The 22,060-nt window shown below is 34.8% G+C and overlaps 1 protein-coding gene and 1 pseudogene across 1 annotated transcript; one reads left to right on the top strand and one right to left on the bottom strand.

Moving 5' to 3' along the window:
- The first annotated feature begins 437 nt into the window (after nucleotides 1-437).
- On the top strand, nucleotides 438-18,886 carry LOC128984279 (uncharacterized). The gene is given in 6 exon segments (XM_054403583.1): nucleotides 438-618; nucleotides 2,173-2,234; nucleotides 2,236-2,451; nucleotides 3,549-3,643; nucleotides 7,823-7,873; nucleotides 18,790-18,886. Coding segments are annotated over 6 exon segments (702 nt in total).
- Nucleotides 18,887-19,651: 765 nt separating this feature from the next.
- LOC128984280 (uncharacterized) lies at nucleotides 19,652-21,784 on the bottom strand (annotated as a pseudogene).
- Nucleotides 21,785-22,060: the final 276 nt, after the last annotated feature.

Raw genomic sequence — 22,060 nt, forward strand, 5'->3', positions numbered from 1 at the left:
CGGCCACACACAGAACCAGGCAAGGCGGGGCGCGACAGGGCATTTTGCCCCGGGGCGTCTTGTGCGACGGGAATTGCACGGGCGCTTATGGAGCTCCACACACAGGACCGAGCGAGGCAGGGCACGTCGAAAAGACGCCCCGGGGCGCCCTCAGGGCAAAATGCGAAGGTCTCCAAAATTATGCCTCTAGGCAAGTCGCTGCCGGGCAGAACATTCTGCGCATGCGCGGTCACGTGACTAATTTCCTCCACGTGCTTTTATTTACCATGGTTACGATTTCTTTAATTTATTACTATTGTTAAAACATATGTTAATTTCAAATGTAAACAAAACAAGGTCTTACTCTTGTAACCTAGTGTGTTGATTTCGTTTACTCTCGTATATTATTTTTTTCAACATTTTATACTCCAAATCTCACTCTGATATCACCTAGTACCATGTCTTCTGTGACTGAGGTTACGGCTACTGATACAGAAGAACATATTGTAGATGTGGATAAACTGTTGGTTCTTGTTCAAAGCCATCCGGCCATCTACAACTTATCCATGAAAGAACACCACAACCAGGATGTGCTTACCAAGATATGGACACTCATAGCGAATGAGCTTAACGTTCCAGGTAAATATATATTTTTATTTGATAATTTACGCTCATTAGTAAAACTATATTGGCTCTTAAGAACACATTTAAATAGTTTTGTTTGCAATAATGGAAAAAAATTCAGAGTAAGAGTATTGACCTAAAAATTTCAAAACTTGAACTATAAAAAGCCGCTATTGTAAAATTAACATTGACTTTTTTAAATTAGTTGATAGTTTGAAATAATATTTGACCAACACTGTAGCCTATTATATCATAATGCATTTATGTTAAAAATATCTAGAGGCTACTTTATTTATTCTACAAACAAAATAAATAAGAATGACTGTATTAAAAACTTAAATAAAGTCATTTTAATGAGGATAAAACAAAATTGATAAACTGAAAAATGTGTTTATTTGACATTTAAAAGAATAAATTATAGCCTACTAGTTATAAACATGGACAAAATTAACGATCCAACATAGTTGTATAGTTTTCATGCAATTGATTTGTAATGAACATTTAAACTAATGCCATTTTATCCTGCCAAGACACTGCGCCTGAAGGAGAGTTGAAATATTTCATGAAATTGTCTCTTACATCGTATGCCGCTTTTGTTGCTCTAGCTCTGACAGCATCCTGTTCAGTATCACAAGTCTCTTCTACGTTCATTATTTCATCATATACCTCTTGTAGATTGCCTTCTCTTGATTGTATGAGGTTGTGAAGAACACAACATGTCAAAACTATCTCCTTTGCTTTGTCAGGATGCACTAGCATTGCTGTTTCCAAAACCCTAAATTTCTTGGTCATCATTCCAAAAGCGCATTCAACAATCCTTCGTGCTCTGGAATGACGATAATTGTAAGTTCTTCTTTCTCTCGTTAACGAGGTTTTAGCGAACTGCTTCATCATATTTTTGTGTAGGGCGTATGCTTCGTCTCCCACAAAAACATAAGGAAATTGTGTAGGCTTATCTCTGTACAATGTTCTCGGCTTTGGTAGTTTCAGTTTCATGTCATTGAACAAACGACCAATTGTCGATGAAATAAAAACACCTCCATCACTATTTTTTCCAGCTTCGCCCACATCTACCACTAGAAATTTGCCATCTGCGTCGACTACAGCTTGAAGTATGATAGAATTGTATGACTTATAATTGAAAAACATCGATCCACTTTTCCATGGAGCCTCAAGCCTAATATGTTTTCCATCGATAGCCCCACAGCAGTTAGGAAAGTTCCAAAGCTCTTCGAATCTATTAGCAATCTTTAACCATCCCTCGGGTGGTGGATCTTGCATTAAATAATTTGGTGTCAATGTTTCCCAAAGAGCAACACATGTTTCAGAAATAATTTTTCCAGCAGTTGATGCACCAACACGATGGTTAAAGTGGAGATATTGGAAACGTTCTCCCGTTGCCAAAAACCTGAAACACACAAAGAAACATAAGTGTTTGCAATTTACAGAGTTTGGAAAACAGTTTTTTTGTGATTATTCTTTGCAATAAATGTGTTTGCCTTTGTTTTGAGCCTAAAAACAAGAGGTATATTTTTGTTAAAATACATTAACAAAATGTATTGTTTTCAGTTCAAGTGTGCAAGACAAAATGGACAAACTTGAGGAACGGGTACAACAGATATGTACGAGAGATGAAGAAAACTCCCGAGTGGATCCGGTCAAAGGAAAAGGAAATGGCATCTCTTTGATGCTATGCAATTCCTGCAGCCATGGACTTGGTCGACAAGGGTAATGTCAAGTAATTTGACGGCTCCAGTCCCTACCTTGGCGGATGCCCTTGATAATTCAAATAACGGACCTACAGAAGATTCTTTGACCCCTTTAAGGGAAGTGCAAGAAGAAGGAGAAGTACTAACCATACCGGCATTTGAAAATATGGATGAGTTCGCACCTATGAAAAAAAAACCCAAAACAGCAGCAGAAATCGTGGCTGCACCGATGGTTGATTTTCTAAAGATAGCCACCGAGAAGAAAAAAAACAATGATGATATTAAGCAAGAAAATGCGATGCTAACTTTTTTCAAAAGTATGATTCCTGACACAGATCTGTTAACAAATGAAAATAAAAGAAAATTGAAACTACAAGTGATGACTACTCAGAATAATTTAATTGGCCAACAATCCTACCAGCAGCGATCTAGAAATTCATTCTCCCATCAATTACAGCCTCCCATTTTATAATCTGGAAGCCTTTCTTCCAATATTTCATCAAGATCATCAACAAGTACAAGCGGCTTGACTTATCACGAGCTGCAGCCGTTACGAACAAGTCATGACGAAAACAGCATTACTCAATTTAACTTCTGGAATACAGACCAAAACTAATGAATTTTTATGTTATTTAATATGTTTTTGTTAACGTTAACAATATAAAATGTTATAAATATAAACTGGTATTTTATTAGAAACCCTAGACTTGTATTTATTTGTATACAATTAAATTGAAACCAGTAGGTCTAAATCATTTTTTAGGACTATGCAGTCCTATTATATGGTTGAATAACTATTACTAAGGAAATAGAGGAGCAACATACTTACCTTAATGTTATCAAAAGCCGCTCCTCTGGAGGTATGGCTGTTCTCCAGTTAGTATTTTGTTTTTCTATTTTGCTCCGAATGCTCTCGAGCACAAAGTCGAATGTCGAAATTGACATATGACAATAATTAAAAAATTTGGCCGGATCGGCTCGAAGCTCGGAAATGAAACTTCCTATATCCCTTTTCTGGTTTATGGGGTGTACCCACATCCTTCTGTTCTTAACGTTGTGGTCCAGGAGCTGCAGATAGTTCCAAATCAACAAAATGGTTTCCTCGTCTTCATCCATTTCAAAAAGCACTACACACCACTTTACTCTCACTGAGTTCACTAGTGACTGAGACAGTGAAGAAAATTTGCTAAATTTTTGACTCGTCGTGCCCCGTCTCTTTCGGTGTGTGACAAGCAGCACGACAGTGCAAGTCAGGCGTCTCGCCGTGCCCTGTCGCGCCCCGCCCCGCCCGGTTCTGTGTGTGGCCGGCCTAAGTGGTCCTCACCTCACCTGTAAGTAGGCCTACGGTTTGTTTATCTTCTGTTACAGAGTTTACGGCTAATGTAACAAACAATTGGTTGGTTGTTGCACCGACTACATGATGTGGGTTTACCTTTATGAATGCATTTATGGATTTTGTTAACGATTTAATGTTTTGTTTAAAATTTTACAAAGCAACCATTACTAAAGTGTGATGATTAGGCTAAATTGAGCTAAGAGATAACAAGAATATGTTTAAATTAGTGGCTCCCACATAACACGTAAGTACCGGTTTAACTGCCTCAGATTTGCAAAAGAATTTACAATGTATAAAAAATTCTAAAATTGGAGGCCTAATTCATTTGTATTACCTTCTGATAATAATGAGTGATGACTTACTTTGCTTAAACTTGAAGTGGAGGGTTGTTGATTTGTTTGCCCTGTTGTTTGTTGTGAGGTGGTCCCATTACCATAAATCATTTCCGCCTCTTTTAGGAGCGGTGACTTAGCATTCCTCAAACAGACTTGGCTAACGAAAACACTCCCTTTTAAACGGTGATCTAGGAGGGTAGCCAAGGAGTGTGTTATTTTAACATTTTTGCCAGCTATATAAAATATTCAAGGACAAAAATAGATCATATATGTTATGGAAGGTGGGCAGAGGTAGTTATCAGTCTACATCATCACCATCATCTTGGGCATCGGTGTTCTCGTCAGCTTCTCCAGCTGGTGCTTCTTCATTAATAAACAACGGATTGTAAAATAATTTACATCCGGCTGTATAGTATTTAGATTTTTGTAAAAAAATACAACCGACTTCAAACGCTCTAAAAAGAATGAAATAATTTCAATAAAGTAAACTTTTGTATTAGGCAAGCTCACGTATTTTAAGTCGGCGCGGCTCTATGATGATTTTTGATACAAATTGAAAGAGGGTGTCCATATTGCATAAAATAATTTATTTTTGTAAAAAAATACAACCGACTTCAAACGCTCTAAAAAGAATGAAATAATTTCAATAAAGTAAACTTTTGTATTAGGCAAGCTCACGTATTTTAAGTCGGCGCGGCTCTATGATGATTTTTGATACAAATTGAAAGAGGGTGTCCATATTGCAGGTGACCATCTATAACTAAAGGTGTTAATCTGCATGTCTTTTTCATAGTTATGCGTTAAGTGTTATTTTATTACCGTAATCAGAGATCGGCATTATAGTGGTATTAACGAGTATTTTTAAAAAGATTATAACGCATTTTAATGTTTCTAACTTGGAAAATTAACGTTACGTTTTAATACTAAACTAGCTTCTTTTCCCCATCATAATATCAAACTAAATTATTTTCCTATTCATATAGAACATTTGTGTGTGTTATTTTCATAAAGCATTTATTCTGAAGTAAACATAAAATATAAGAAAATATTTATTTTAATATATAAACAAAACAGTTCAGTATGTTTTTTATATATTTATGTTATCCAGCTACAATTTATTGATTTTCAAAATACACACACAATATTTAATTTCAATCATATTTCCAGTTTGAGCCGCGCCGACTTGAAATACGTGAGCTTGCCTAATACAAAAGTTTACTTTATTGAAATTATTTCATTCTTTTTAGAGCGTTTGAAGTCGGTTGTATTTTTTTACAAAAATAAATTATTTCATGATTTTTAGTGACTGTATAATTTTTTATGTATTAATTACTTGAGGTTTTTGATAAGCAAAACTGTTTGAAACAATCAAAAGTACCACAGAACAATCATTATTTTAAAACTGCTTGAGTCACCTGTTCAGGTTACAAAATCAATGGGTATGAAAATAAACATTTTTAGAAATTCCTTAAGAATGAAAGAGTTGTCCATTACATTAGGCCTAATGAAAAACTAATTGTCTTTTCTAGATACATTGAAATGTCAGACATCATCGTTTCCTGCAATCGGTGTACTTCTACATTATAAAACGAAATACAGTAACATCTCAAGCCTTTTGGAACAATATGAAAGTTATTCCTCAGCCGCCAGCACTAAAAAATATCTCAAAAGTGGAAAATTGGTCTTTAACACGTATAGTACCTTTGATATGATATAGTAACTGGGTAGAGAATATCAATAAACATTCCATATCTGCAAATGCATGTTTATTAATTAATATATTTTACACTTTTAAGACAATAATTGACGATTATGCACTGTCACACTTCTTAGGTCGTGTAAGGAATAATTGCATTTAATTTATATTTAGACCTGTTTTACGAATGCTTTGGTTTTCACAATACACCTTTATTTGTCAATATCATACAGCTATTCTCTGAAACATATATGTTTTTGTATGTCAGAATATTCAATACTAATGAAAACAGAATTACTGTATACACAAATCAGGTCAAATGTTAAAATAAATTTTTTATAGTAACCAAAACAAAATGCATTTTTCTCAATGTAATTCATTTAGGCTCCATGGCAAGAAATAGTTTATTGATCAATATGAAGCAACTGTTTCATGAAGAATTGTCTGTAGCTTCATTTGAATGGTTTCAACTAACAGCTGTAGGAATGTTATTATTATTTATTGCCTTATCTGCACAAATGTAAACAATCTGCACAAATGTAAACAAAATAAATGTTGAATATTTAGGGTTTTCAGAATTTTTCACCGAAACAAATATTATACTTAAACATAATATATAAGGTACCAAATAGAAACTCTCCTGGTTATTTTGGTGGTGGAACCACACTGATCGGTAAAAGAATCACAGAGAAATTGGTGAACATACATAGAAAAAAAAAAACATCGCCACAAACAAATTGAGAACCTCCTCCTTTTGTTGGTAGTGGGGAAGTCGGTTAACTACATATCTCTGCCTGGAACATATTTTTCCACTAGAGCTTTCACATCATTTTATTTGGCTGCTCTCAAACTAACATGAACTGTATTGAACTTTTTAGAAGATTTTTTTATATGAGTATGATTCTTATTTGGAACGAAAACACGTTCAATCAATTTGAGTTTTTTTCAATGACCCCGAAACAACGACCGCAAGGCAAAAAACTATGTCCAGGCACGGGATAGTAATGCGTAACTTTTTGAACTCAACCACATTTTACTAGCGAAAACAAGTATTGCACCAATTTGTGGTTTTTGTTTATGATTTTTTTCCTTTTAATGATATATGCCATAATATTTTGCCGCTTTAATTCTATCTATTGTAACATCATGAACTTCATTTCCACAAGCGATGATTAGTTAGTTGTGAATCGTTTTACTAGAGTAAATTGAATCAGCTCAGGCTGACTGAAGATGTTTATTGAGATGTTCGTCTCCTGATTCAATGCACTAGTTCTCTGAAGTTTACTTCGTTTTTGCTTTGAATTTCCTTTACTATTCTGTCATCATCACGATGGCCTCGTAGTGTGATGTTTTGTTTCCCCAAAAACAAACCATAATTGACCATAAAAGTAAAACCTTTTCCGTGTTCTTCCACTTTCTAGAGGTGGCTTTTATTTTGCATATTTCTTACAGAAATTTAAGGAGAAGGAGACTGCACTCTCACAAAAATTTCCGTACCAGCTTCAACAATTTTTTTATGGTAGACATTGTTTTCATGTTCAATTAGACAACCATCCTTGCCAAGGAGTTTTCGAAAATAAGTCACATGTTTTACCTCTAATTTTTGGAAATTAAACTTGGCAAATAAAATGGGCATTAAAGGCGGTAAAGACCTTGCTGTGATTTTGTAAAGACAAGCCGATGAACTTTGGAAACCGTTTTAGATTAGGCCGATTGGGGTAAGAGATAAAAAGAAAGCTTAGGTACATAAAATGTTTGTTTTAAAAATACCTTTCACAAGTGTTATATCTTGCTATTTAAGAATTTTGAGTTTTCAGCTTTTTTGAGAAGTACATACATTATGCAAAACAGCTGTAGCGACAATTCTGCTCTCAACCCGATATTCCTTCACTCGAATCCCTAAGGAAATGAACAGGGAAACGCCGTTCAAATACTCCAAAGCATCGTTCTATAGGATTTCTTGTTATGATTTGGGATTCTTGGAACAATTGCTCTTCTGGAGTTGTAACATTGTCCAGAGGGTGAATCATGTAGTTAGTACACACATAACCAGCATCTCCCATCAAAACTCCATTTCCAAACTCATTGGTTTCAAAATCCCGCTTTACTATTGATGAGTTAAAAATATCATGTGTATTGCCAGGCCAGCGAGCAAAGATATTCCTGAACAACAGAGTAGAGTCACAAACTACTTGTAAGTTTTTAGTAAATACACATTCCTGTTGCGGTAGACTTCAGCTTGAGGGCGTCCGGATGATTGAATTATAACATGTGTACAATCTATGGCACCAACACAGATAGGAATCCACGCCTTAGTGTAAAACTCTCTTTTCACTCTTTTTATGTAGACCACCTACTCACCTATGTTAATAAAAAAGCAGTCAGAAGCATAGGACCTTAAAGTATTCTTCTGAGGTAACAGCACGGCTTTTGTTGGTCCTACTCCTTAACCTTTCTCTGATTAAGCTCAAAACTATGTTTGCTGTTTGCTTCCACATCCTGAAGCTCTCAAAAAAGTTCTGAATCATCCCATTTATTGAAATGGTCAATTCTATCCCTTATTTTAGTTGGCCCTCTAGTTCTAGGCCCTAAAATGTCATCATCTTTATCATCTACTTCTTCAAAAATGTCTATTAATTCTTCCATTTAAGTTATCAGGCACTGCAATTAATACTAGCCTTGCTTAACAATTTAAATGTACAGATAAAAAAAACTTTGCTAACCCTAAGCCTATTTTTGTCAATAAGAGTTTGTAGTTGTTTCAAATATTATTGTTTTCACATCTACTTCAAATTTTGGACTTATTTGAGGTTATATACAGATAAAAAAAACGTTCCCTATAACTTGTGGAATCATTTTAGTGTTGAACCCCAACAAAATTGCAACACGAGCATTTTTTTTTTTTATGATAGCTAAGAGTTCCCCTAATAAGCCCTCAAAAATCGCCATGAATCGTACCTTGGCAACATGCCCTAAAACTCAAAATGGCCGCCAAGATGGCTGCCAAAATATATATTTTGGCATATATCTCGAGAACGATTAGTTTTACCAATAACGTTTTTTTAGCAAATATGTAGCTCTTTTAATGCCGATCAGTTTTTATATATGCATTTTGTCTGTCAGACGTATTGTGTACAATCTATGGCACCAACACAGATAGGAATCCACGCCTTAGTGTAAAACTCTCTTTTCACTCTTTTTATGTAGACCACCTACTCACCTATGTTAATAAAAAAGCAGTCAGAAGCATAGGACCTTAAAGTATTCTTCTGAGGTAACAGCACGGCTTTTGTTGGTCCTACTCCTTAACCTTTCTCTGATTAAGCTCAAAACTATGTTTGCTGTTTGCTTCCACATCCTGAAGCTCTCAAAAAAGTTCTGAATCATTCCATTTATTGAAATGGTCAATTCTATCCCTTATTTTAGTTGGCCCTCTAGTTCTAGGCCCTAAAATGTCATCATCTTTATCATCTACTTCTTCAAAAATGTCTATTAATTCTTCCATTTAAGTTATCAGGCACTGCAATTAATACTAGCCTTGCTTAACAATTTAAATGTACAGATAAAAAAAACTTTGCTAACCCTAAGCCTATTTTTGTCAATAAGAGTTTGTAGTTGTTTCAAATATTATTGTTTTCACATCTACTTCAAATTTTGGACTTATTTGAGGTTATATACAGATAAAAAAAACGTTCCCTATAACTTGTGGAATCATTTTAGTGTTGAACCCCAACAAAATTGCAACACGAGCATTTTTTTTTTTTATGATAGCTAAGAGTTCCCCTAATAAGCCCTCAAAAATCGCCATGAATCGTACCTTGGCAACATGCCCTAAAACTCAAAATGGCCGCCAAGATGGCTGCCAAAATATATATTTTGGCATATATCTCGAGAACGATTAGTTTTACCAATAACGTTTTTTTAGCAAATATGTAGCTCTTTTAATGCCGATCAGTTTTTATATATGCATTTTGTCTGTCAGACGTATGGTGTACAATCTATGGCACCAACACAGATAGGAATCCACGCCTTAGTGTAAAACTCTCTTTTCACTCTTTTTATGTAGACCACCTACTCACCTATGTTAATAAAAAAGCAGTCAGAAGCATAGGACCTTAAAGTATTCTTCTGAGGTAACAGCACGGCTTTTGTTGGTCCTACTCCTTAACCTTTCTCTGATTAAGCTCAAAACTATGTTTGCTGTTTGCTTCCACATCCTGAAGCTCTCAAAAAAGTTCTGAATCATTCCATTTATTGAAATGGTCAATTCTATCCCTTATTTTAGTTGGCCCTCTAGTTCTAGGCACTAAAATGTCATCATCTTTATCATCTACTTCTTCAAAAATGTCTATTAATTCTTCCATTTAAGTTATCAGGCACTGCAATTAATACTAGCCTTGCTTAACAATTTAAATGTACAGATAAAAAAAACGTTGCTAACCCTAAGCCTATTTTTGTCAATAAGAGTTTGTAGTTGTTTCAAATATTATTGTTTTCACATCTACTTCTAATTTTGGACTTATTTGAGGTTATGTAACTGAATTATATATTTGATCTCAGTTAATTTTAAACCATAGTAGTTAAACCAATTCGAGGTGTGGTTTAGTTTAAACTTAGATTAATGCCTAGTTTAAATTCCCAAAACTAAGCTTAAATGAGTTTGGGAAACCGCCCTTCGGAGAAACTTACGACCCCAACATAAAGGGCCCCCATTTAAAAAAAAGTGGAACCCCTGCGTTATAAGCTCCCAAACAATCGAGACACAAGGGTAAAGGAACAGGAATTGCTGCAAGCAGTGGGCCTGAACGATTCTGCCTCCAAACTTCACAATTCCAAAGAATACTGGACGTATAGAGCCATAAAAGAATATTTATAACAACCCAACACAAAAGAAAAGGTCCAACAGGAAACCAGTGTAGGTCAACTGGCAACGAAAATGGGACTTTTGAACTCTTAGACCATATTTAATATACTCATAAACTAGGCAAGCTTGATATGATTGTTTGTGTCAAAAATGCACGAAAGACATGACACACTTAGGAAAAATTAAGTCTGTAGCAAAGGTGCTATATTTACATAAATACTAGCGGAATACCCGTGCTTCACTACGGAAACTTTCAGATTGGTTGAAATTTTTAATAAATTAGTGTTTAAGTTCAAACAGCCTTCGGTCAACAATTCAGCTTCAACCTGTTTTGCTCCAATCGATGTTGTATCAGTATCAGTTCCTCACATTTTCAACAATTGCTTCGCACATTGTTATTGATGTGTCTTTTTTGTGTAATGTGATAATAAATTAGAGTGAAGTAAATAAACACGCTTCATAATGACACACGATCACTAAAAGTATTAACTTAAATTATTAACTGTCTACTTTCGTTTCCCAGACATTTTTGGGAAATAGTATGTTTCGAATTAATTTCGTCAATAAATTCGACAATGTAGGAGTGACGTTGAATGCATGAGCGTGTAGGTGTGTGCATGTTGTACATGTGTGTGTTGAAAAATGCCAAAGTTCACAGATCATTACTGGTGACTTGAATCTACATGTATTTGCAGCTACTTACCGGATGAGGGTAGGATGACCCCTCTGAGGGACGAGCCTCAAGAAGTCAAAAGAAAATCTCTAGTATAGGTATAGGTTGATTTTTTCATCAAATGAAAGATATTTTAAAGTTGAATGCAATGCTGCAAACCCGGACTTCAATGGATGACTGAGTGGGAAATGGCAGCCCATCAAAGTTGTAATGGTTGTTAATTGCAAATATATATCTGTTCCTGTTACCAATAATGATCTGTACCAATAGTGATTGAACTTGGTATTTTTCTCTGTCGTGGTAAGGAATAAAAATAGGTTGTCTTACTTAAATGCCACTCTGTATGTGTTAAATATACAAGTCTTCTTTCAACATAACTTAATTTCAGGAGGCGCCATGGAAAAAAAATAAATTATTCAGTGCTGCAAATGGAAAAGCTCTTGAAGATCTGAAACAGGGTGTTTAACACTCACTAGCTGCAAAAAACAATAATGTCCAGAGGTCAAAGCTTATAAGCAAAATAAAGGGATATGACCTATAAAGCATCGGTTGGGACCACAATCAATACTCACCAACGAGGAAGAATATGCATTGGTGCAATGGATATTCGCCATGGCTTAAGCTGGATTTCTAGTAAGTACAGATCAGCTTTTTGACAGTGTGAAGCGCCAATTGTCCGGTCTGCAAAGAGAAAATCACTTTACCGATGGAAGGACAGTACGCAAGTGGTACATTGGTTTTATGAAAAGGAACCCTCAAGTGGTCAATTGAATGGCACAAAATCTAACAATGTTACGAGCTTTAGTAACCTGGAATCAAGTCAGGGACTGGTTTAAAGAAGTCCATGAATACCTGAAGTGCCAAACCACAGAGGTTAATAAAATAGTAAGTAATGGTTTTGACATTCTCAAAGAGGCCACTAAAGAATAACTGGAGAGAATTTTAACGGTTCCGTCGCTTATGTTCAATGCTAACGAATCCGCATTTTTCCTTAATCCCTATCTAGTTAAAAAAAAGGCCATAAGAGTGTTTACCAGCACATAAACAATGATGAAAAAGAATGTGTTACTGTTATTCTAATGGGTAATGCAGCTGGTATTGTTGGTCCCACAATGATTGTGTTTAAGTATGCATGAATTCCTGCTGACATCGCAGAAAATGCACCTCCTGACTGGGGTAGGTCAGAAAATGGTTGGATAACTTGTGAGATTTTTTTTACATTTATGCAACGTCTTAAACAAGTTGCTAAACGACAACAATCTTGAACATCAAGTTATCCTTTGTATTGATAGACACACATCCCACTATTCTTTCACACGAGTGAGTTCTGTTCTCAAAATGGAATTATTTTAGCAGCTCTCTTGTCGATTGCAACTCATTTACTGCAGCCGATGGACCTTGCGGTTTTCCGCACTCTAAAAGCAGCATGGAAGGAGAATGTGTAGAACTGGATGACAGAAATATGAGCACATCTATCCTAAAAAGAGGAATTTTCGCCATTGTTGAAAGAGTGCATTAAACAACTAAATTAAGGGGGATGTTCTGAAAAATGACTTCAGGAAGTGTTGAATATACCTTTGAGATCCAAATACAGTTTATCACTCAAAACTAACCAACACATTCTCAATATACGATTCATCCCAACCAGTAATGATTCTTGATTTGCAGAAGCTCAGAAACAGACCGAGACTACCAAAAGTTCAATGGATTTGGAAGTAAAATGGACTTTAAACTTTATGCAAAATTATATTATAAGTAATTTATAATACCTTCTATTAATGCAGAGTTTTTATAGTTAAAGTATGCACATTCTTCATTTGTAACAATGCTCCTCCAAATACCTACGGCAATATTGATCTTCTCCTCAATTGAAGTTTTTTCCATGTTATGAATGAAACTGTACGTATTCCAAGTATATTAGCAGTAACTTTTGTTCCATCAGAATCTTTACTATGAACATTTTCAAAATCAATAGAAGCTGTACACTTTCCTTTCTCTTTATAACATTCATTATTCTTATCACCAGCTCTGCTTGTTTCAACTTTGTTACTATCTACCAGAATGCATCTATCAACCTTACACAATTTTCTGTTCTATGTGTTATTTTTTGTTTTCTGAGTTTTTTAGACTTATTTTTCACAACCTCAATCCAAGTACCATTATCTGTTTGTTGTTCTTCACTAACTACCGAATTACTTACAGAGTTTACGTTCTATTTGTTCAAATCAGAAACTTTTTTCTCAGCAACCTCTTCTAAGCATTTCTTATTAGGCCTATTCTTAGCACCGACTCTGCTATTTCTTGTGTCAACGTTAGACAATTTTCAGCCCTCTGTATTTTGGTTGAATACGCGTAGAATAAGCGTACAAGGTAATAAATTGAAAGAATAGCAAACAAATAAGTACAGCTGAGGTATTTTTAACATTATGTAGTTCCCTTTTGAAAGGAATTATGACTATAAAGGGCAATTTATGAAATAACTAGCTGGCCCGACAGACTCCGTCCTGTCCTAATGTGGTTTTATGTCAAATGCTCGTTCATTTTCAAGATGAGCTCGTTTGCATGGCTCAATGACGTACTGGTTGAAGTTCGTTCGCTACGCTCACTCACCTTTTGGTTGCAAATTAGCTGTTGTCATAAATAAAACAAATAATACTGCTGCACCCTGTTGGTAAACCTATTAACTTTTAAATGCTATTGAACATCACAGAATCAAATTAATTAGTTGAACCAGCTGTTAAGATTCTTTAATTCCATTTAAATAGACATAGACATACACGGTCAATATTATTGTACAATATATTGCGCAATATTATTGAAGGCGCGACCATACACAGTTCAATAAGTTTGTGCAATATAGTCCAGTCAATCTGTTCCTAAAATAGGCCGATAGACAAAAAAAATACTAACAGGCTGGATTTTTTCCCATCGACTACTACCATGTAGACAAGTCTCCAGCCAAAAGTCCCCACCCCTAGCCCTCTTGCTTTTTTCCCTAGAGCCCTCAAAACTTTTTAAGGGTGGATAAATGCAGTACTTTATAAAATCCCTTATATTTCAGTAACTATTTCAGATAGACCTTACATCTTGTTGTTTTTAGATTCCTAAAATTACGGTCTAAGAACATGATATGTAGGTTTTGTGATTAGTTTACTAGTTTAATAGTTATTTCTATCTTTAATAATAAAAATGCATAATTTTTCTATTTCATTTAGAATATTTGCGCATATTATTTTAAAACAAGGCTCCAGTAATTATCATTAATAAAGAGGTTTCAAGTAAATATTTTCTCCTGTTTATAAGCTTTAAAATGATATATGACTTGTCATATTTCGCTCGTATTGTGCCCTGTGACTTAACATTTGAAGTATAGTGTGCACCGGCTGCCGCGACCTCGCGCCGAGGCTCGTACCGACGCGACGACGACGATACTGCTCGGGACTAGGAACGCCCACGCCTGCGTTCACTTTTGCTCTAGGGCAACTTATTTTTAAATACTACCTCTTTCATCATATTATTTGTATTATTTACAATTTATCAATCCTGGAACAAGACCAAGGATACAAGAAACATTCCAAGAAATAAGTAAACAATAAGGAACAAAAATAAATTATTATTTACCTAGTTTTAACAATTGATATTGGATAACAAAACAACTTGTATAGAAAAAACATGTAATATTCATTTTTAATGAATATAGATCTAAGGTATGCACCAAGGTCAGCTCTAGTGAAGAGCTCTCTCCATCTTGTGACAGAAGGAACATGAAAGCACTGTTTGCACTTATAGTTGCCAATTCCTACGGTCTTGCTTATGCTGTATCTTCCAGGTCCACTTCTATTATTGCACTGTTCGAACATTGTCCCGCACATACTCCTCACATTTCTGTACAATTTAAAGAAGCCTTGAAGCAGCTGCAGTTGTTTCGACAAGATTTCTTGCAATTGCAAGAAATGAGGGTAAAAACGTGTTTTTCTAACATAATTTTGAAAATGTTGAGTTCCGTAGCTCTGCCCTGAGAACTCTTTCATCATTTCTTCCAAGTCTGAAACTAGATGTTGACAGTCATCACTGTCCTCGATATATTCGCAAACATTTAAGAAAGCCTCTTTTAAATCTTCGTTTTCTGGCCTGCCTTTTTTTGTGGTCAACGATGGTTTGGTAAATCTGGCAAAGCAATCTGAGTGGTACCGACTCTCGCATTCTACTAAGTCGGCAGCCCCTATCACTCTCGATTTTACAGTCTCGCCCCAATCATCGGTTCTATCTTCAGCATATTTCAGTAGCGTACTTTGTACACTTTTGTTTTGCACCAAACGAATATATTTTCTATATAGCTCTGGAGTTTTTTGTCAATAACAATTTCTTTGCTACAAAACAAGCATTTATTTTTAAAGTCAAAATTAAGTAAATTTAAATTAAACGATGATGAAGGCTGCACTGTGCTAATAGAAGTAGTTTCTTTACATGCAGACATAGAATTAAATTATCTGATTGAGGAACTGCGAGTATAGGTCTTCCTACATTCTTTGTGTAAATTAATTTGTTGACAATTCTCAAATTGTTTGTGTAAGTCATCTTTCCTTGTTAGGCTGGACTTAATTAGGCTTAACAATCCTTTGGATCTTACATTCACAGTTTCACCTGCTGCCAACTGTCCTTTGCAGATCACGCATCGAGGCGAGTCTTCCTCCGTTTCGTCACATTCCGCTTCCATAATTATACACTAAATACTCACGTCAAAACTCAAGTCATAACTAAATAACATTATTAGGAAATAACAAGCACGCATCTGTTTATTTAAACTTATATTCACTTCGAAAAAAACACCATCTTTATATCACACTCACGCAAGTTGATTACCATCCGGAAACGGTTACAGGGATGCCAACCTTTAAAATATATAAAATATACTACATGTTATAAACTCTTCTTTTATCTCTGGAATCTTCCCCGAAAAAATTAAAAAAATCAAAAATTAAACCTTGTTATAAAAATGGTAACCCAGAAGAAGTGTGTAATTACAGACCTATCTCATTGTTATGCTCATTTTCAAAAAATTTTGAGCGAGTTGTGCATATACAACTTTCAAAATACTTAGAGGAAAATAATTTATTAGATAAGGAACAATATGGTTTTAGAGAAGGAAGGTCTGTGATTGACGCAGGAATCGATTTCTGTGAATCTATAATTAATTCAATTGATTCAAAGGAAAAAGTAGTGGGAATATTCTTAGACTTAACAAAAGCCTTTGATAGTGTCTCGCATGATTTACTTCTTGAAAAACTTAAATGTAACGGTGTAAAAGGGAGAGCTTGGCGTTGGTTTGAATCTTATCTTACAGGCAGGCAGCAGTATGTCACAATTGATCACATAAATAGCCATAACCAATTAATTACTTACACTTCCTCAACGAAAATTGTTAAGTATGGTGTCCCTCAAAGATCAATATTGGGGCCCTTATTATTCTTAATTTACTTAACTGACTTCCCCTCATTGATAGAATCTCCCAATCGTGTTTGTTTATTTGCTGATGACATCAATATAAAAATATCCGGAAATTCAAATACTGATGTGGAAGTCTCTTCTTTTGTTGAGCTTACCAAATGTAACCAATATTTAAATGAAATCAATTTATTACCGAATACAATAAAAACTAATTATATAAATTTTTCTTCAACAAGCAAAAATTCACCTGAGTTTAATATTTTTATGGATACAATTTTACTAAATGAAGTTAAAACAATAAAATTTCTTGGATTGCATATAGATGATAAATTTAACTGGGACAGTCATGTTGAAAACGTTTGTAATAAAGTCAACTCAGGAATACATGCATTAAGACAGATGTCAAAATTTAGTAGTTTAAAAACCTTAAAAATAGTATATCATTCCCTAATTGAATCACATATTTCTTTTGGGTTGTGTCTTTATGGGGGCACATCAAATTTTAACCTAAATAGCATTCTGGAACTTCAAAAAAAAGCAATTCGCATTATGTTAAAACTAAAGTCAAAAACATCCGCAAAAGAGCAGTTTAAAGAAATAGGAATTATGACTGTTTTTAGCTTATACATTTATCAAATAGCCCTTTATATTAAATCAAACCATGAAAGATTGCCAAAATTGAACTCTTTTCATACATATTCACCAACAGACCCTTGTATAAATTAGAAGATTTTTTCCAACTTCCTGAAATTTGATTTTTTTTATAATAACAATTTTCTTTGTAAGTAGTATTAAGTTTAATATTGTGTTTTTATAACTGACTCCATTCTGTACAAGATGTGCAATATGAATAAAGTTATTTTGATAGATTGATTGATTGATACTATACGAAAACGGTTGCAGGGGTGCCAACCCAAATCGGTTACAGGAACACCAACTGTGAAAATCGAAATAAAAGGTTCTAAGTGAAATGGAAAAATAAATAAGTGATAGTAGAAAACATGATTTGCCATTGTTCTATCGTTTACTAAAACAGTAACTGTATTATTTATTTTACTAATAGGGCACACAAAAGGGGAAAACATAAGGATTTATAAAACATAAGGCTTGTTAATATTATTATCACAGTTGTGTACACTGTTTATGTTTATTTACATAAGTTAAATTTGTGTTCACATTTTAAATTTATATTATTTTTGTCTTATAATATAATAAGTTATTATTTACCACACATATACTATGCAGTATTTACTCGGCTTGATGCTTTATATGCAATTACTAATTGATTTAGTTGTATTAGTTTCTTTTTAATTTTCCTAATTAATTAATATGAGAAATAATAATATGTTTGTTTTTAAGTGATATGAAGATCGTTTAAAAAAATAAATCATCTATTATGTGAACGGAGGCATGCCTAGTCCCGAGCCCTTGTCGGTATCGCGTCGCGGCGCGGCGGCGGCGCTAGCGGGCGGGACGGGGCGCGCGTTCAAGGCAGTCGGCGGTGATTACTATACTTCAAATGGGTAATTAAAGGGCATAGTAAGTGCTAGTTATGCCAAGTTATATATCATTTTAAAGCTTATTAAATGAAGAATATGTTGAAATAAAAACTCTTTACTAATGATTATTATTAGAGCTATATCTCTTAAATATTCGGAATAAAATGGAAACATTTTGTTTTTTCTAGCATTAAAGATGGAAATAACTATTAAACCTGTAAACTAATCACAAATCCTACATAACGTGTTCTTAGACCGTAATTTTAGGGATCTAAAAACAACAAGATGTAAGGTCTATCTGAAATAGTTACTGAAATATAAGCGATTTTATAAAGTACTGCATTTATCCACCCTTAAAAAGTTTTGAGGGCTCTAGGGAAAAAAGCAAGAGGGCTAGAGGTGGGGACTTTTGGCTGGAGACTTGTCTACATGGTAGTAGTCGATGGGAAAAAATCCAGCCTGTTAGTATTTTTTTTGTCTAAAAACCCCAGATTGACTGGACTAATATACGGATGAGAAAGACCGTCAATTTGGTTTCAATATTTTAGTTTCAGGCCAGAATAATGTTTTAAGCAGTCATAGTTTAGTGTTATTCGTTGTGATCATGTGTGATATGGATGCTGCAGCGTGTGTGGTAATCGCATTGCTGACGAAGTCGAAGAAGAGGAAGAAGAGGATATGGATGAAGGAGTGGTTGAAAAAAAGGAGGGACTTTACTCATGAAAGACTGCTAAATGAGCTTCGAATAAGTGAACCTAGTGACTTTAAAAACTTTCTTAGATTAGACGCAGAAACGTTTGATGAGTTATTACAGTTGGTTGAGCCTTATATTAAGAAAGCCGATACTAGTATGAGGGATGCTATTTCCGTGAGTCAACGTTTGTCCATAACTTTGCGCTATCTTGCCACAGGAAATTCTTTTGAAGACCTCAAATTCACAAGTGCTATTTCTGCACAAGCGATTGGCAGGATTGTAGTAGAAACCTGTAATGCTATAGTACATTGTTTGCAGAATTATATACAGGTAAGAAAAAAAAAAAAATTTTTAATTAAACAATTTATTACGATAGGTAAATGTAAACAGATAAGTAACTCCAAAATAAGTTAATTTAAAAGTAACTCCTGAAAAAAGTTAACAGAAAATAATTAGAGGGAAAAGTTAACAAAACAATAACTCGTGGAAAAAATTAACAAACAATAACTCCTAAATGCAAATATTCACTCTTTATCATTATCAGTAAATATTTTTTACATTTTACTTTTTATTTTAATTTTGACTTTTCTTTTAGCTTAGCTTTACTCCATTTTGAAAAAGTTTATTTATTTCCTCAATCCAGCTCCTATAAAACATTATTTTCCTATAAAGAAACTTAATAACACCACATAATATAACCTAATACATTTTGGATACTCAATATAACACACTTTGAATAAAAAATGTCTGGGGTATAGAGAACAGTCTTTAGTATTTTCTGGCAATTTTAAAAGCTATGCTGGGGGTTGGAAGTTAGCAAGGTAGGTTGAAGCATCTGGGTAATACTGCCCTGCGGAATGTTGAAGGGTCTGATGCACGGGTTGTGAGTGGTGCATTGTTGGCTGGTCACAATATACTGGACTAGCAACTGAACCATGGAACGGAGTAGATGCTCGGCTATTATGTACATTAATTTGTACAGAATCCCGACTCAAGGTACCCATCTGCCCCTCAAACAAAATGTCATTTATGGCCTTTTTAGCAAACATTTGCTGCTGAGCGTCCATTTTCTTCAGTTCCACTGCCCAAGCAATAGCTATCTTCTCAAAATCGTCTGGAGGTGTCTCCAGCCGTTTACGAGCTTTCGCCAACAACTCATCGTTTGCATTAAACTTTGGCTTTTTGGTAGGCCCAGGTTTTGAGGGTGCAATTTCATGCTGGAAAAGAAGATAATAACTGTACCACTGATAACAATTGAAATAAAATATTATCCTGTAAACATAGGATCCAAATTACATACCAATCCAGATATCCGAAACTTTTTTGTTATAAAATAATTTTAGGTCGTTTTAATGTTTTCAGCCGATTCTTTCAAATTACTATAATACATATGAAATAAACTATACAGGGTTTTTATAGTCCACCAATGATTTTTCTTTATCTAATATAACGGATACAAAATAGCATACAACATATTTAAGGTTCAGAAAACTTATAAACACTAAGGAACTGGAGGTGGTTGAATGTTGAAATTTTGAGTTATATTTTTTTACAGATACCAAAATCGGAAGAGGAATGGACATCAACAGCACAAGAATTCTATAAACGGTGGAACTTCCCAAACTGTCTCGGCGCCGTAGATGGCAAGCACATAGCGATTCGCAAACCACCTGGATCTGGATCACGCTACTACAATTATAAACATTTCTTTAGTGTCGTGCTGTTTGCAGTTGTCAATGCTAATTACGAATTTATTATGGTAGATGTTGGTGTAAACGGACGGGTATCTGACGGAGGAGTCTTGGGAAACACAGAGTTTGGAAAGGCTTTGTCTAATAAAAGGCTAAACTTACCACAACCTGACATTTTGCCAAACAGTCACAATCAATTACCGTATGTTTTTGTTGGAGACGAAGCCTTTGCACTAACCGAAAATTTCATGAAACCATATAGCCAAACCGGCTTGACCCCAGATGAAGCAATATTTAACTATCGATTATCTCGTGCAAGGCGTATAGTTGAAAACGTGTTCGGGATTTTGGCCAGTCGATTTGGAGTTCTTCAAAGACCAATAATGGTAAATATTGCAAATGTAAACACAATTGTTTTGGCGTGCTGTTATTTGCATAACTACCTACGACGAAAATCTGGAATTAGTTACATTTCTAGGGGAAATGTTGATACAGAGATCCTAGAATCAGGCCACATTGTTAACGGGTCCTGGAGGGACGTAGTTCAACCAGTGCCACTACAACCTATTCGAGGCCGGAAAGCAATGAATACTGCAAAGGCTGTACGAGATGCATACTGTGACTACTTTAACAACGAAGGCGAGGTTTCTTGGCAATATAACTTCATATAAAAAACTTAAATACGTAGTGGTTTTGGTTTTACTGCAAAAAGACTTTAAATGCAGGGCATTATAGCGAATAATTCTAAGCTATGAGTTTAATCAATGTAATCAAATTAATTCTTTGTAATTGTACCCTATACTTGCACAATACAATTTACAAGTAAAAATAACTTACAGCAGCTGTGTTTGGTTCGTTTTCTCCTTCCTCTTCGTCTAGCAACATGGTGTTAACTGACTCTGTAGGCTGTTCTAAATCACTCAAGAATTTCATCTCATCGAAATACCACAATGTAGGCTCAACAACTTCATCAGCTCCAGCTCCACTTCGTTCAGAGTTTTTTATTCGTCTCAACTCTTTTCGAAAATTCGTTCGAAGAGAGTTAATTTTCTTCACCAGTGCTTTTCTGTCAGCTTCTGGTTATTTTTCTTGATATTTTTTCAGTAATTCTTCGTACTGTTCATTCTTCTTCGTTCTATTACTGTAGTCCTTGGACCCATGGTCCCACAAAGCCGGTAATGAGCGGTACATTTCTATAACTTCCAGTAGAAACTTCTTTTCCTCTACACTTGTCATTTTTACTATAAACAATTCACAAGACACAATAGTAAACCCACTCTTGACTCCTACCTACAGCAACTGAATTGACAGACCGACAGGATATTGCACAATACTACCCATACACGATTCAATATATTGAAGATTGTGCAATAATTTTCAAAACTTTTTGTATTCACTCAATATATTGCGCAACCTGATTTTTACCTTCAATCTAGCCCATACACGTTCAATAATATTGTGCAATGTAAAATATTGCGCAATAATATTGACCGTGTATGGGCCCCTAAAAGG

Source organism: Macrosteles quadrilineatus, unplaced genomic scaffold (assembly GCF_028750875.1).
Source record: "Macrosteles quadrilineatus isolate MER2022 unplaced genomic scaffold, UCM_ALF_1.0 Scaffold_2__2_contigs__length_208266976, whole genome shotgun sequence".
Classification (NCBI taxonomy): Eukaryota; Metazoa; Arthropoda; class Insecta; order Hemiptera; family Cicadellidae; genus Macrosteles; species Macrosteles quadrilineatus.